At 41.0% G+C, this 16,377-nt stretch overlaps 1 protein-coding gene across 4 annotated transcripts in view; it reads right to left on the bottom strand.

The window, feature by feature from the left end:
• Positions 1 to 16,377, bottom strand: part of IFT88 (intraflagellar transport 88) — a 167,276-nt gene that overhangs the window by 58,236 nt on the left and 92,663 nt on the right. For all 4 annotated transcript variants that reach the window (XM_006752647.2, XM_015563113.1, XM_006752649.2 and 1 more), the window contains 4 exons: positions 10,188 to 10,296; positions 7,802 to 7,952; positions 7,105 to 7,220; positions 640 to 692 (listed from right to left, as the gene is read on the bottom strand). In XM_006752647.2, the coding sequence (XP_006752710.1) occupies positions 640 to 692; positions 7,105 to 7,220; positions 7,802 to 7,952; positions 10,188 to 10,296 (429 nt within the window). The remainder of the gene's footprint in view (positions 1 to 639; positions 693 to 7,104; positions 7,221 to 7,801; positions 7,953 to 10,187; positions 10,297 to 16,377) is intronic.

Here is a 16,377-nt window from a genome sequence, read left to right as displayed (position 1 = left end):
CTGGGATTGAGGAGTTTCTTTTCCTGGGTCATATGTATGCTCTACAAGAGGGATCACATATTTGTTAACGCTCATCTCCTGCTCAATCTCTGTATTTTAAACATCATTCATGTCAGTTCAAAACTATTAACATTGCTACCCTTCAGGACAGGGGTCAACAGCACAGAACCTAGTAGAGCAATTGCTGGAAACACAAATGATATCTGGTATAAAAATATAAATCCAGTGTTCCAGTCCTGGGCCTTCCTCAGGAAGGTGGAGATAGTCTCATTAATGTGGCCACACACATAGGACATTTAGAATTAGGTGGCAGAAAATGGAATATAAATTGATGTGTATAGAATGCCTGTTTTTTTCTGTGGCTATTTTGTGAAAATGATTACATGTTAACTTTGAGAGATAATAAATCTGTGTCAAACAGTGGTGCTGAAATACATGATTAAGACCCACTTTTAAAGCATAACTTTTTTTGGTCTGTAATAATTATTATGTTTTTCATATAATGCTTCAAATATGTGTAGTTATCAAAAGTTAATGTTTTAGTAAATAAACATGCAATTGGAATACATTTTATACATAATTACCTAAAAGACAAAAGCAGCAAAATATGTTAAAAATAAATAAAATAAAAGCATTTACCACTTCTTCTAAAACAACTAGCTACCATCAGCTGCCATTTCACTTGCGTGGGTCTATAAGAGAAATAAATGATATGAAATTAGAAAGGAAACAAAAATAATCTGAGATGGTCAAATATATTTATAAAGCTACAAATATGTACTATCTTTCAATTACTTTTTGACCTCTGATTAGATCATCTTTATTATTGAAAAGAGCATACATACAACTTCCTTCCTTATTATCTGTCATATTTATATTAATAAATTTAAATTTTAGAGCCCTTCAATCCAGTTCATGCCTTTATTTAGAAATTTTTATGAGAAACTTTAACCTGTTTGGTTAAAGACCACTGCATTCTATTTTTTTATTAAGTTCTTTTTTAAAAAATAATTTTTTATTGTTGAAAATATTACATATGTCCCCCCTTCCCCCCAATGACTGCTATTTTTAAACATTATTATTAGTTTTGACATAATCTTATACCTAGGCTTAGAAATCTAGGCTTAGGCTTGCAAATTTAGCAGCTAAGAGGCAATTTTTGACCTTGTGTTTGAACAATGAGGCTTCAACTAAAGAGAGAATAAAAAGAATTCTAACCCTAACTGGTTTAGCTCAGTGGCTAGAGCATTGGCTTGCAGACTGAAGGGTCCCAGGTTCGATTCTGGTCAAAGGAACATGCTCGGGTTGTGGGCTCAATCCCCAGTAAGGGGCGTGCAGGAGGCAGCCGATCAATGATTCTCTCTCATCATTGATGTTTTTATCTCTCTCTCCCTCTTCCTTCCTCTCTCTGAAATCAATAAAAACATAAAAAGAGAATTCTATTCATCCCTCCCTTTCCCTTAAAGATAATTTTCTAAAATAAATAACCATAATCAGGATTTATATAAGAAAAACAAGATATAAAACACTAGGGAATAATTAATGCTCTTCTCATTTCCTTTAAGAATCTCCCTTCTATTTACTTGATGGCTTTATAGTTATGGTCCTACTCAATTGGACGGTAAACCTACTAGCTCTCGAAATACACAGGTCATAGCCCTGCTACCTATGCAAGTTACTAGTACTCAACCTCAAATCCACTGCCTACACAGCCATCTGCTTTCATCTACATAAAATATGTATCTAACCATATTATTTTCCTCCTTAAAATCCATCACCTCTCCTTCAACTGCATGATAATCCAAGATCCCAATCCCATTTTCTCACTTTTTGTCATCTTTTGCCTCTTCATGAGTTTTCCACCATGCCCTGCTACGACAAAATTCAGACAGGAATACGAACGCCTGCATGCTACATGTCTACACTCCAGTCCTCAGCACAGGCCAGCCCCTCCACATGAAGGCTTCTGCTGACCTCATCACACTCTGCTGGGCAGGCTGGGATAGACTGTTCCATCGACTTGCTCAACACCCTACAGTTTCTTTCATATGGCACTTAATATTCTGCAGTGTTATTTAGGTTTCTGAACCTTATTAATCCATAAACTTGTGAGGGTAGCATAGCTTTTGTATATGAAGGACTGGGCATGACACCTGACACATAATGGGTGTCAATATTCACTAAGTACTCCTTCTTTGCATATTCTATTACATATCTTGATTGCTTCCTTCAAGGTCAGGACTGTGGAATTTTTAAAAATATGTTTTTATTGATTTTTAGAGAGAGAGGAAGGGAGAGGGAGAGATAGAAAGATCGATGAGAGAGAAATAACGATTGGCTGCCTCCTGCATGCCCCCTACTGGGAATTAAGCCCACAACTTGGGCATGTGCCTTGACTGGGAATCGAACCTTGACCTCCTGATTTCAAGGTCAATGCTCAATCACTGAACTATGTCAACTGTGCCAAGTTCGTTTCTTGAATGAATGCCTATTTTTCTCCTCCATCCTCATAGTAAAGAAAAATACCATTATTTTACAGATAGCGTAAGATATATAAAATAATGTACCAAAAAATTATAGAAAATTGGCTATAAATTGCCTAGCACAGTATAATAAATACAGAGCTGTACTAAAGGCTTTAAGTATTTTAAATCTGCAATGGTTTGGCTTTAAGTTAGAGAATGATGGTATTTTAGAAATAGAAGTGGCCTCAGGTAGTATTTCATTCTATCCATTCACCTTAAAAAAAGAAACAAGACCAGCCAAGGGTAAGAGCTATGTCTAAGGTCACACCCCCAACAGTATATACCAGTATAATATCCCATATTAATCCCTTATTTCACACTTCCACAAAGCAATGAGATGAAGTTTGAAAATTGTCACCGGGAATAAATAAGTAAGTACCTGAAAGAGAACCATGACTTGGTTTTAAGAGGGCAGAGTAAAGACTTTTTACGTTGCAATGTCTCTTCTAGAAATTAACCCCAAAAAACAAGAAGGAGAAAGGCAGTCTCAAGCTCCACCTCAGATGAAACTGGAATGGTATAAAGCCACAGATGATGGGTGATGGATGAAGGAGATAGAAACTGCCTTCAGCAGGGCAGAAAAAGCTAAACTCAAGGGTGTACAAAGGGCATGTGAGGAGAAGGAGATCTTCCCTGAAAATCTCCAGAAATACTGGAGAACTGGAATCAGCAGGACAGAGGAGGGAGGACAAGGCAAAGAACTACAACAGGAAGACAGACTAGCAATGTTACTGGGAAGTAGCTGGCCCCCATGCTCTAGGACAGCGGTTCTCAACCTGTGGGTCATGACCTCTTTGGGGGTCGAACGACCCTTTCACAGGGGTCGCCTAAATACATCCTGCATATCAGATATTTACATTACAATTCATAACAGTAGCAAAATTACAGTTATGAAGTAGCAACGAAAATAATTTTATGGTTGGGGGTCACCACAACATGAGGAACTGTATTAAAAGGTTGCAGCATTAAGAAGGTTGAGAACCACTGCCCTAGGAGTTACTCAGGGAGGCTGTAGTCAGGGCTCAGGCTGGTTTGAGATGAGACATGAAAACTGGAGGATGAAGTGAGAAGTCACTTCTGGAACAGTGAGGCCCTAAGCCCGGGCCTCTTTCAGCTACTGGAATGGCAGCAGTCAGGTTGACACTTTTCCTTGAACACATCAAATGGCCCCAGAGAAAAGACTTTCAAATTTTAAGATGACAATCTCAGTGACAAGCCATATGATTAACACGCTCTCCTCTAGTGCAGTGTTTGGTGGAAGGTACTGTTAGCATTTGGTGTGACACTGTTCACAATGCAAATCCTCTACACATTACTGAGTATTCACCATCTCAGGGAGCTGCACACGTAATACCCACTGTGCGTCCCCATCATCAAGACCATAAAATGCCCCTCCCCAACATTTCCAAATGGTGCCACTAGGGTGGGACAGTACTCCTTTCTTGGCTTGTCTTATCTTTATTCTTTAACTTTTAAATCTTTCATTGTGAAGTATAACACATGGAAAAGCACACAAAACATAGCTGTACAGCTCTGTAAATTGTCTTAAAGTGAATACTCAAGTAACTGCTCTGCAGTTCAAGAAACAGGACACTGCCAAGACCCCAGATGTGTCCTTCCTGCTCCCTTCCACCATCCCCTCCTTCACCTGTGACGGTAACTATCATCCTGACTTTAAAACTGTTGACTTAGTCTGTTTCTGAACTTCACATGAATGAGCTAACATAGCATGTATCCTTTTGTAACAGCTTTGAGACATAACTCATGTGACATATAATTCACCCATTTAAAGTGTGTAATTCAAAAGCTTAGATACATTACATTAATAATTTTAAAAAGTTATCATTAAAACAGATATAACAAAAACTTGTCATTTTAACCATGTTTAGGTACACAATTCAGTGGCATTAATTACATTCGCAATGTTGTGCAACTATCACTGTCATCTATTTCCAAACTCTCTTACCAAGGCAAAGAAACCAGCACCCCTCCATAAAGTGGAAATTCTGATGTATGGCACAGAAAATAAATGCTCAGGAATAGGAGAGGTAACCAATGCATATGGAATGTCTCGGTCATTTAGTCAGAAGGCGGCAAATCCAGATGCAAGTGGAAGCAAATTTATAGGGAAGCAGGGAGAGGGAAATATTAGGGGAGTTCCTGGAAAAGGCTTTTATTTTCAGGTAAACTGAAGTACAAAATGAAAGTTGAGGTGATCTGTGAGGGAAATAAAAAGGGGAGTTAATGAGAAACACATCAGATTGATGAGCAGTGTTCACAAAACACAAATATGTGTGGCATCAGTTTACCTATGTATGATAGATCTTCCCAGGCTGAAAAGAGTGAAAAGGCTGTATCAACCCATGAAATTTTGGGGGACAAATGGGACAGCAAAATAACCAAATGTTGGCAAGAAAGAGCACAGATGGGAACAACGAAGCAGCCTAGGAAGAATGGGTTCAGAACTAAAGCCTGGAGAGCCTGTGAGAGGAAGGAGGCTCAAGAGACTAGAGGTCTTGGTCTTACCTGAGAGAGGTACACTGGAGAGTAGGGGTGAGGGAGAAGAGAGGTTATGTTTAGACAGCTGGGTGTTATAATAAAACATTTTATTGGTAAAAATATGCTGGGTGGTAATCAATCAGGTAAGATCTAGATGGCTAATCTAGATCAATGAATTTGGGGAGGTTGACACTTGTGAGGCTAGACTACTGATGGGATAGAAAGAGCATGAACTAGACGAGGTCAACATGTGACATTCATTTGGGAACAATGGTAGATGGAGTCTCAAAGGAGGAAGGGTCTTACCTGAGCTAACAGGGTGAGAATTAGGATCTAATCTAATAAAAGAGAAACATGCAAATTGACTACACCTCCGCTATGCCCCAAGCCATGCCCACCAGCCAATCGGAGAGACTATATGCAAATTAACCCAACCAAGATGGCGGCTGGCCGCCACGGAGCTGGAGCAAGCAGGATGCTTGGTTGCCCCAGCGATGGAGGAAGCCAAGCTTCCTGCCTGCCCTGGCTGGCTATGGCCTCCGCTCAAGGCAACAAAGTTTCAATTATAGAAGATAAATAAATCCCAGATACCTGCTTGCAGCCATCCTCCACTGGGAGCTTGGGTGGCTGGGGGCCATGGCCAGCCTGCAAACAGCAATCAACCTCTCACCCAGGATGACCAAGGACCCCAGCAGGACCCTCCATCCTGAAGCGGCTGTTTGCCTGCAAACAGCCATCAGCCCCTCATGTAAGATGGCCACACCCTCATGGGGTGAGGGGCCCCACTGGCGGCCTTGGCCTGCCTGCAAACAGTCTTCAGCGGTGGTGGTGGGAGCCTCTCCCACCTCCTCAGCAGCACTAATGATGTCCGACTGCAGCTTAAGCCTGCTCCCTTCTGGCAAGTGGACATCCCCCGAGGGCTCCGGGCTGCCAGAGGGATGTCTGACTGCCAGCTTAGGTCCAATCCCCCGAGGAACAGGCCTAAGCCAGCAGGTGGTCATCCCCCAAGGGGTCCAAGACTGTGAGAAGGCACAGGCCGGGCTGAGGGACCCCCCTGAATACACAAATTTTTTTGTACCGGGGCTCTAGTTAAGTATAATAAAAAAGTTACAGTGCATTATCTCTGCAGCTATATCTAGAGCATATAATTAAAGTTAAAGCTATCCCCCTATGCTTTTTGTTTTATAATTCTCAAAATGTTTGGTGAAACAAATGTCATAAAAATTAATTATATAATACAAATTCTACACAGAGATCACTCAAATTATTAAGCATTCCTTTATCATTCAAATGATTCAAAGTCATATTTAATGTTAAAATTAAATTTGGCCAAATACAAAGCAGAATATTATATACTAGTATTTCAATTATTTTTGAAACATACATGTACAAAACATTGATATAAAATTAAAGATATCTTTAGAAGTTTAATTTTTAATATACAATATATATCAATTATAAATTGAAACTTATTTCAGAAATAAAATTTTGTTCTAGAACTGAGATAGTAATTTTCTTTTTTTCTGGGGAAGTAAAATAAATTTTTTCTTTTTCTTTTTTTAACTTTAGTTTTCTCTTTAAAAATTTTATTTTTCAATTACAGTTTACATTCAATATTATTTTGTATTAGTTTCAGGTGTACAGCATAGTAAATAGACAATCATATACTTTATTAAGTGCTTCTTTGATATTTCCGGTGCTCACCTAACACCATCCATAGTTATTATATTGTTATGACTACATTCCCTATGTTGTACTTTATATCCCGTGACTATTTTGAGATAGTAATTTTTCTGGCTGATAAAGAAACAATACTTGTTTGCTGAGATATGAATAAGAAAAATACATAAAGAAAAGTATTTTAAAGCAGTATTTTAAAAACTTTTGTATAAAAAGGAAATATACTTATCACAATAAAGACCAAGTAAAATGGAACATAACACAAGAAAATGGAAATAATGAATATTCATTAATATTTGTTCATGAACTTAATGTGTCTATCAGATTCTAATTCTATAAATAAAATAAAATCCCATCAGGAGACATTAAATTAAACATAAACATAAATATGGTTACTTACTGTATAAGAGCAGCTCTTTCAAAGTATTGAATGGCTTTTTCACAAAATTGGGTGTCAATATAATAGGCTCCAAGCCACTCAATGACTTCAATGTTAGAAGGGAAATACCTGTATGACTAGAGAAAATACAGACCATGACAATACAACTTCAGTTGCAATGCATAATTTACTTCTTGGACATTTTACCTATTGAGTGATTAATGTATCCAGTATAGAATTTCTTAATAAAAGAAGTATGAGCTGTCATATGCACTTCAAAAGATTTTGAAACTATACAATATTTAGAAAACAAGATTTGTTTTACACATTTTTTGACTATCTGTATCTTTTTTATGTACTGATACATAATCTGAGTCAAATTAAATATGTAATAGAATAAAAAAGACATGAAAATCATGTGTTGAGAAAAATGAGTCTGTACTAATTTCACTTTTTATTAAAATTAATAAACGACTTTATATTCCACAAATGTTTAATTTTAAATTATTATTCATTTAAAAACTAATAAACATTTCTACAGTGTAGTGATGGCCAAAGAGAGGGGGGCAGGGGCTGATAGAAGGTGGGTAAAGGGGCGGAACATTGGGGGACATCTGTAATAGTATCAACAATTTAAAAAACTGTAAGTTAAAGGCCACTGCATTTTATAAAACAATTCATAAAAACTAAAAAGTAGAAGGAAAGATTATCTGCCTACCTCATAGTAGTATTGAAATGCTTGCGACTTATCTCCTTCACTATCATATAATTCTCCTAGTTTAGATAGAGCTCTAGAATCAGTTGGAACAACACTGATCAGCTGCATTAACCATTCAATAGCTTGATTGGGATCTTCCATTAATTCATATCTTGGACAATTTCAGTTAAGGATAACACAGTTATTCTGAATTCATTGATCAATAAGCAAACCTAAAAATAACATTACAACAAAAATGATTCAAATGATTCCTTAGGCCAGTGGTTGGCAAACTGTGGCTCGCGAGCCACAGTTTGCCGACCACTGCCCTAGGCTATAGTGATGTACTATCTAATACTATTTATTCTGGATTTCCTTAGGGATGAAAACGAAAAATGGAGCAGCACTGTATGTGACTCTTGTTCCATATGTACACTTGGCTTTTCCTTTGCCTCATTTCCATCCATAGTATCGATTTCCAAAGCATTGTCCAAAGTTTGTCCTTAATAAAATGCCCGAGTGTTGTATTCAACCATCCTACCTCTTGTAACACATTCAACATATTCAGGGCATAGTTTCATGTATTTTCCTGTGAGTTTTCCTAATTAGATTATGAGACCCACACAAGGAGTTCTTTTTTTTGTGCTTAGTAGGTCCTTTGCATACACTCAGATACCTTGTTCACACCTATTCTAATCCTTTTTTTTTTTGAAAAATAAGAGTCTCCTGTTTTTAATGATGAAAAATGCGATACCATACGGAATACACAAAAATAAGGAAATATATTCAAATAGCCTTAAGCATATAAATTACTTTACTGGGTCCAAATTGATCATGATACTGGCAATTTCAGAGAAATTAAATAGACAAAACAAAAAGGCTCAAAGAAATAACTAATAAGTAATTTGCTCTACAACTAAATATTTTAATAAAATTTTTTAAATCTACTCTACCAATAATATGCCAGATACTACTTAAACTTATTAATGGTGCCCTGGCTGGTATTTCTCAGTGATTAGAGCATCAAACCATGTGCCAAAGAGTTGCACTTTCGATTCCTGGTCAAGGGCACACACCTGGGTTGAGGGTTCGCTCCTCACCCCTAGTCAGGGTGTGTTAGGGAGGCAGCAAGTTTATGTGTCTCTCTTATTTTAATCTTTTTCTTTCTCTCTCCCCCTTCCTCCCTTCCTTCCACTTTCTCTGAAAAACAATGGAAAAAATATCCTCAAGTGAGGATTAACAAAATTTTTAATGTTACAGTTCATAATATACTTTTTTCTAAATGTATTTGCATAAAGTTTTATCAAGATAATAATAACTTAAACCTTCATAAAATTTTAATCCTTCCCAAAGTTTTCAAAGCTTATTATCTCTAAATATAAAAGCCTAAGTGACCGAATGACCAGACAACCGAATGATCTGTCGACTGGTCGCTATGACACGCTCTGACCACCATGGGGCAGACGCTCAATGCAGGAGCTGCCCCTGGTAGTCAGTGCGCTCCCAGAGCCAACCTCCTATGGCTGGCCAACCTCCCACAGTCTCTCCCCCCAGCCAGCCGGGTGGTCAGTGCGCTCCCACAGCCGACCTCCTATGGCTGGTCCACCTCCCACAGTCCCTCCCTGCCAAGGCTGGCCAACCTCCCTCGGTCTCTCCCTGCTGGCTGGCTGGCCCCAGTTGGCCCTGATCAGCCCCAATTGCCAGCCAGGCAGAGGGACCCCACCCATGCATGAATTCGTGCACCAGGCCTCTGGTTTTTAAAATAAGAAGAGAAGCTAAAGTTTTTTTTTCAAATAGTGTCAAAGACATTAAAAACATTAACAGATTTCTGCTCTTCCAACCAAGAGCAGGGAAAAAAAATCAACTACAGAAAAGCTAAGAGTTGCAGAAGAAACTGATAGGAGAGCAATGTTTTATATTTCAGCAGGTCCTGAATCCTAAGTAAAATATGGCACATACAGCCCACAGTCAATGAGTAGACTACTGAGTGAACAGAAAGAATAAGTTCAAATTCAATTAATAGTACTAATCAATAATAAACAATATTTTCCTTTTAATTAGTTACTGCTTCAAAAAAACCCTCTAAAACCCAGAGTTAATACATTGTAAACTATCTAATTTACATTTGATAATTAGCTTATGAGTACTCAACACATTATACTCAATTACTTTAATGATCATTTCTAAAAATTAATAATAGTTTTAACCTTTAAATAATTCCTCTTATAATGCAAATGATCCTTTAAAACAGGATTGCTCAAAAAATATTTTTATTACATATTAATCTATTAGGTTTTAAAATATTATCCTCATCAATTACTTAGTTCGTTAAGCTTACTTAATAATTGGTACACAATTACCAACTGGATGAATTAATAATGATCCCTAAATTTTTCATGTAAGATACACATTGGCTATTTGGTACAAAACTTGAGCACTGTTTCTCAGGATTGCATGAAGCTTCAGGAAACAGTCCAAAGCCTCGTCAAGCCGGTTTAGCTTCTTATAGGTAAGGCCTTAAAAAGAAGGAAAGAAAAAAAGAAAAGTTATAAGGAATTTTCTCAAAGTAACAAAAGGAACTTTTAAATATATGTAAATATTCATCCAGAAGAAAAAATAAAGATGAACAGGTTATTTTGTTGTTGTTAATCCTCACCAAGGATATTTTTCCATTGATTTTTAGAGAGAGTAGAAGGGAGGGTGAGAGACAGAGAGAGAGAAACATTGATGTGAGAAAGATACATTGATTGGTTGCCACCTGCATGCAACCTGACCAGGGCTGGGGATTGAGCCTGCAACCAAAGGTATGTGCCCTGGATCAGAATCGAACCTGGGACCCTTCAGTCTGCAAGCCGAAGCTCTATCCACCGAGCAAAACCAGCTTGGGTCAATTTTTTTTTTTTTTAAAGAACAAGTTGGGTCCTGGTGGGGAGCTCATTGGTTGGAGCATCGTCCCAAGGTTGTGGGTTCAATCCCTGGCTGGGGCACAAACAAGGAGCATAAATAAGTGAAATAAATCCATGTTTCTCTCTCTCTTTAAAAATTAACGAATAAAAAATTTTAAAAAAAGAACAAGTTGGGGCAGGAATGTTCTACTAGTATTTGGCAGACACCAAAAAATTTTAGTGATGGTAAAGTGTGGTAGAAAAAGGAAGAGGTAAAAAGATTAATAGAGTAGCATAAACAATTTAGAAATGGACTCAGTTACAGAATTTAGTTAATGGGCATTTAAAATTAATGAGGACTAAGGGACTAGTTGAATATGGTACCAGGACAACTGACTATGCATGAAGAAAAAATGTAGATTCCCATTTTCAATTTATTTCTATTTTGAATAAATAGAAAATTTATTTTAAAACTAAACAGGAAAAACAAAGCTGTAAAACTACAAAAAATATAGGAAAATCTTGGGGAAAAGAAGGACTTTGTAAAGCAACAAGCAAGTGAAGCCACATATTTTCTTTCTTTTTAAATATATTTGAATACATTTTCTTTTTAAAAAATATTTTTATTGATTTCAGAGAGGAAGGGAGGGGGAGAGAGAGATAGAAACATCAATGAGAGAGGATCATTGATCGGCTGCTTCCTGCACGCCCACCACTGGGGATCAAGTCCGCAACCCTGGCATATGCCCTTGACGAGAATTGAACCCGGGATCCTTCAGTCCACAGGCCGATGCTCTATCCACTGAGCCAAACCGGTTAGGGTGCCACGTATTTTCAAAAAGCAAAATTTGTATACAAAAATAGAAAAATTCTATTTGACAAAAGAAATTAAAAAGTCAAGCAATGAATTAGGACAAGTATTTGAAATGTATAAAGAGGATAAATATATATCAAGGCATGCCACCTCCTGCATGGAGACCTTTGCTCTCCACTTGTCAGTAATGGTAGTTTCCCAGATGCCCAAAAGGCAGTACCCTCCCTACCTTCCAGCATGACTGTAAATGTCTACTCAGGGATGTTCTCCTTAACACCACCTAAATTGTAAATTCCCCCTGCCTCCTTTCCTCTTGGCCCAGCTAGGGCTTCCTTTTTTAGTCTTCCCCGGGGGAGAGATCTGCAGATCCCCGATTGGACAGGTCAGACAAATGGCCTGTGGCAGGTGGCCCTCGAACAGCCTCATTCGTGCCTTAGAGCTCCTGCTTGGCTTCAGCTGCACACTCCTGAACATGAGGACACAGCAGTATACTCAAACATCAGAGAAAAAGTCACAGTGAGAAAGAGAGGATAAAACACACACACATCCCAAAACACAGGAAAAAGAAAATTGGAAAGCAAACTTCATAAATAACCCGAGTTGAGACATAGTATTGCATTGAACTATGTATGCAACACTGCAAACTCATGACAGGGAGGAATGCACTCATTTCAGGTGTCCTCTGACAGGGAAGGGAATGAGGTGGTGAGTTTTCAGGTCTGGTATCATTTTGTTAATTAAGAACAATCTGAAATAAATATTACAAAATGTTAAAATATACGAAATACTAGAGGCCCGGTGCACGAAATTCGTGGGGGGGGGCGTTGGAGAGGGGCCTCTCAGTCTGGCCTTCACCCTCTCCAATCTGGGACCCCTCAGGAAATGTCCGACTGCCGGTTTGTGCCTGCACTTTTAATAGATAACAGCTCCATTGTTGTTTCTCTTTTCATGCTTAAAACCATTGGAATTAGTAGGTATTCAAAGTGTGTATACACTTTGGGGGGACACCCTGTATATCTCTAGTCAGTGGTGAAAGGAACCAACAGTGGATTTGGAACCCCCAGAGAGGGAACCTCTCTCACTCCCTGCATGTCTCCCCACTCCGTTTTCCACCTTCACAGGCAGCGGGAGAATCAATGTTTTCTCTCATTAACTTGGAAAAGCACATCCTGTCACCCGCTGCCCAGCAGGAGTGTGCTAGGAACCACGTGAGCGAGGCTCAGTCAGGGCAGCCTTCGCTCATGGTGCGAGCACCCAAAGTGTACATTCCTCCACTGCAGTCGCCCCGACTATCTCACTGTTTCACTGAGAGGTTGGAACTCCTCGCCGCCTCTGGGTTCCTGATCTTGAACGCTGACCGAAGACACCTCAGCGAGGGCCACCCGCGCCCACCAGGTATGTTTGTCTGCACTGTTCCCACCTCAGCACCTGCATTAGCTCCATGGAGGTGATCTCATCACTGCACTGGCCTCCACGGGAATAGGGCGTCACCACTCTGCCCTCTCACTGTCATCTCACAGGTGCTCAACCCCAGCACCCAGAACACTGAGACACTCTCCAAAGGATGTGAGCGTGCCGGAGGGGATGTGCGCATGTCCTGTGGGGGACGTAGGCATGCTGGGGTTGATGGAAGTGCGGCAGAGGGGCAGGGGGCAGGGGAGGAACTTGCGTGTGCTATGGTCCGGGACTGTTGCAGGCACGTGTGGGTGACAGCATGCTGGGGATGTTCACACGCCGGGGGGAGGAGGAGAGGATGCACACACCGGAGGCCTGTGGCTGTGCAGATCTGCAAATCCCTGTGGTGCGGCCAGAGGATGTCAATCTGGCCCGCCACAGTGGCTGTCCCTTCAACCAAGGAAGCCAAGCCCCTTGCCCGCGTGCAGTCTGCTGGCTTGGCTTCCTCGGTTGCTGGGGTGATGGAGGAAGCTAACAGCCCCCCCCCACGCCATCTTTGTCATGTCAATTTGCATATTCCCTCCTTATTGGCTGTGGGCGCCTCCATCTTTCTCACGAAGTGATGCCAATTTGCTTATTACTTTTATTAAATAGGATAGGTAGTAGGTACACAGGCATTTATTTTTTTCAGTATAATTTTTTTATATTTGAAATTGTTCATATTTAAAAAGAAAATGAGATTTCCCCCATACCTATCAGTTTGGCAAACATTTAATTACTAGAGGCCCGGTGCATGAAATTCATGCATGGGTAGGATCCCTAGGCCTGGCCTGCTATCAGGGCCGATCTTCCCTGGCTGCCAGTAGCCGGTCCTGCCCCCCGCCGGTTGCCCTCTGTGTGTGGGGCGACTGGCGGGGCGATTGGGGCCCCACTCACACTGCCTTGGCCTGATGCCGCAGAGTCTGTTGCCACCCACTCCCAGTTCCCTGTTCCCCATTGGGCGATTGGAGCCTGCTGGCTGGGGGGAGGGATCGAGAGGTTGACTGGCAGGCCCTGAACAGGCGATTGGGGTCTGCGGGCTAGGGGCAGCTTCTGCATTGAGCATCAGCCCCCTGGTGGTCATTGCACATCATAGCGACTCGTCGTTCTGCCATTCCGGTCGATTTGCATATTATGCTATTATTACATAGGATAATATGCAGTATTAGCAGGACTTTGGGAAGTCAGTCTCATACACCATGGTGGAACTAGAAATTGGAAAAGCCTTACTTTTATTTATTTATTTTTTAATCTTCACCTGAGGATATTTTTTCCGTTGATTTTTAGAGAGAATGGAAATGAGGGAAAAAAGGGAGTGAGGGAAGGAGAGAGGGAGGGAAAGATCAATGTGAAAGAGACACATCCATTGGTTGCCTCTTGCATGTGCCCTGACCAGGGCCAGGTATCGGACCTGCAACCTAGGTACAGGTAATAAAACCCAAGACCATTCAGTGTGTGGGCCAATGCTCTAACCATCAAGAAACATGGCCAGGGTGGAAAAGTCTTTTTAGAGGGCAATATGGCAATATCTCTGTAAATTTTACAGGTACACAGCTTTTGTCTGAATCATTAACTACATTAAAATAACCTATAATCCAAGAGTCTTCTTTTTAACTCTTTGTTATAAGGAAGTCAACTTCTTCTCATGATGAGTTGGAGCTCATTAAGCAAAGAGAGAGGAAAAAAAGGAAAGATAATTACAAAGTGCAAGAAGCAAAAGCAAAACCAAAAAAACCAGGGCATATCCCCGAGGGGGTTGGAAGATGGTGGCAGAATAGGTGGATTTTTCTCGCACTTCCTCCCAGAATCTAACTGGAATTAAAACTAAATTGGGAATATTCACCCTGAAATATAGCTGAAGATTGGCTGAAGAGACTTTTGGCCAAGGAAGGGCAGAAACCACCTTGTGACTGGTAGGAAGGGAGGGGACACGAGAGGTGCTGGCCTAGTACCCAGGAGCAGTAGGCCAAGGGTGATCATGATTCCCCAGAGAGGAGAGCGGCCTGGACTCCAGGCAGGGCTCCCCATCATGGAGAGTCGGAGCTGGGAACAGTCACCCATGTGGCAACTAGTGGCCAGGGCTTTTATCACCCAGGGAGCTGAGCTGTCTGGAAACAAAGCCACTTTTTAAAAGGGCTGGCACACAGGAGTTTCATTCCCAAAGATTCACCCTAGGCTTTGTTGAAGGGAGGGTGGTGTGGAAGGAGTGGGGAAGAGTCATAAGGAGGGAGGCTGCAGGGATACCCGTGTTGAGTCACCCCCCACCTCATATGGCAGCAGCCATTTTTCCTGAGAGGCACAAGCCCTTCCCAGCAGCAGAAGCTTAGGGAAAGTCAAATACCTGCCCTCCGGGATACAACTCACTCCAAACTAAGGAATCCCACTAGCACCACTTCTGTAATCTAGTGCTCCCACCCTGTATCTTGACCCCTGCTGAGGAGACAGCAGTCTCAAGGGGCAGTAGTCTCAGTGACTGTCAATGGCTGGCTTGGGGGTGGGGATATTCCCCCCACATTTCTGGGAACCTGGCTGGCACTTCTCACAAGAAAGCTGATAGAAACTCCTAGCTTACAGCAGACCCCACCAGCTGGCCTAAGAGGGACTCCACCTGGTTGAGGACAGAAAAATAGTCTAGGAACACACCTACCATATTTCCTTAAGTCTGAACATTTGCTGATCTGCCTAGGGGCCTGTTCTGCTAAAAAACTGGAGGCAGCTGCAAGCTGTGGATTGCTTGAAGCTTTGAATAGGGCACTGACAGCCAAACTTGGACAGCTTCTGACACTGGCTAGCACAAAGGTACCTGCTAGGAGGTCTGAAATCAGCATACAAAATAGTTAGCCTCAGACAACATAAGAGTAGGACCCAAAGGGAAATCCTAGTAGGCACTAAAATCTGCTAAGACAAACATTACTTGGTTGGGTTTTTTTGTCTTGTTTTTTTTTCCCTCCCATTATTTTCCTTTTATTGCTTTAATATTATTTTTTTCCTCATTCCTCTTGTTGCTTTCATATCTCTTATTTGCCTCTTTCCTTTTTTTACTCTATTTTTTTGTTTCTTTAGCTTAACCGTTTTTGTCTTCTATTTATCTTCTCACCAGAGGTGCGGTGCACAAAAATTTGTGCACTCGGGGAGTGGGGGGAGGTCCCCTCAGCCCAGCCTGTGCCCATTCACAGTTCAGGACCCTTTGGGGGATGTCCACCTGTCGACTTAGGCCCACTCCCTAGGGGATCAGGCCTAAGCTTGCAGCCAGACATCCTTCTAGAAGCCAGGGAGCCCTCAGGTGATGTCTGACTAAAGGCTTAGGCCCCTAAGGGATCAGGTCTAAACCATTAGTTGGACATTCTTAGTACTGCCACAGAGGTGGAAGAGGTTCCTGACACTACCTCTGCACTGGCCAGCCATGAGCCAGCTTCTGGCTGAGTGGCACTCCTCATATGGAAGTACACTGACCACCAGGAAGC

The sequence above is a fragment of the Myotis davidii genome, unplaced genomic scaffold (genome assembly GCF_000327345.1).
Source record: "Myotis davidii unplaced genomic scaffold, ASM32734v1 scaffold1070, whole genome shotgun sequence".
NCBI lineage: Eukaryota > Metazoa > Chordata > Mammalia > Chiroptera > Vespertilionidae > Myotis > Myotis davidii.
The sequence above is the reverse complement of the archived record's forward strand: the minus strand, read 5'-3'. Positions and strand labels throughout refer to the sequence as shown.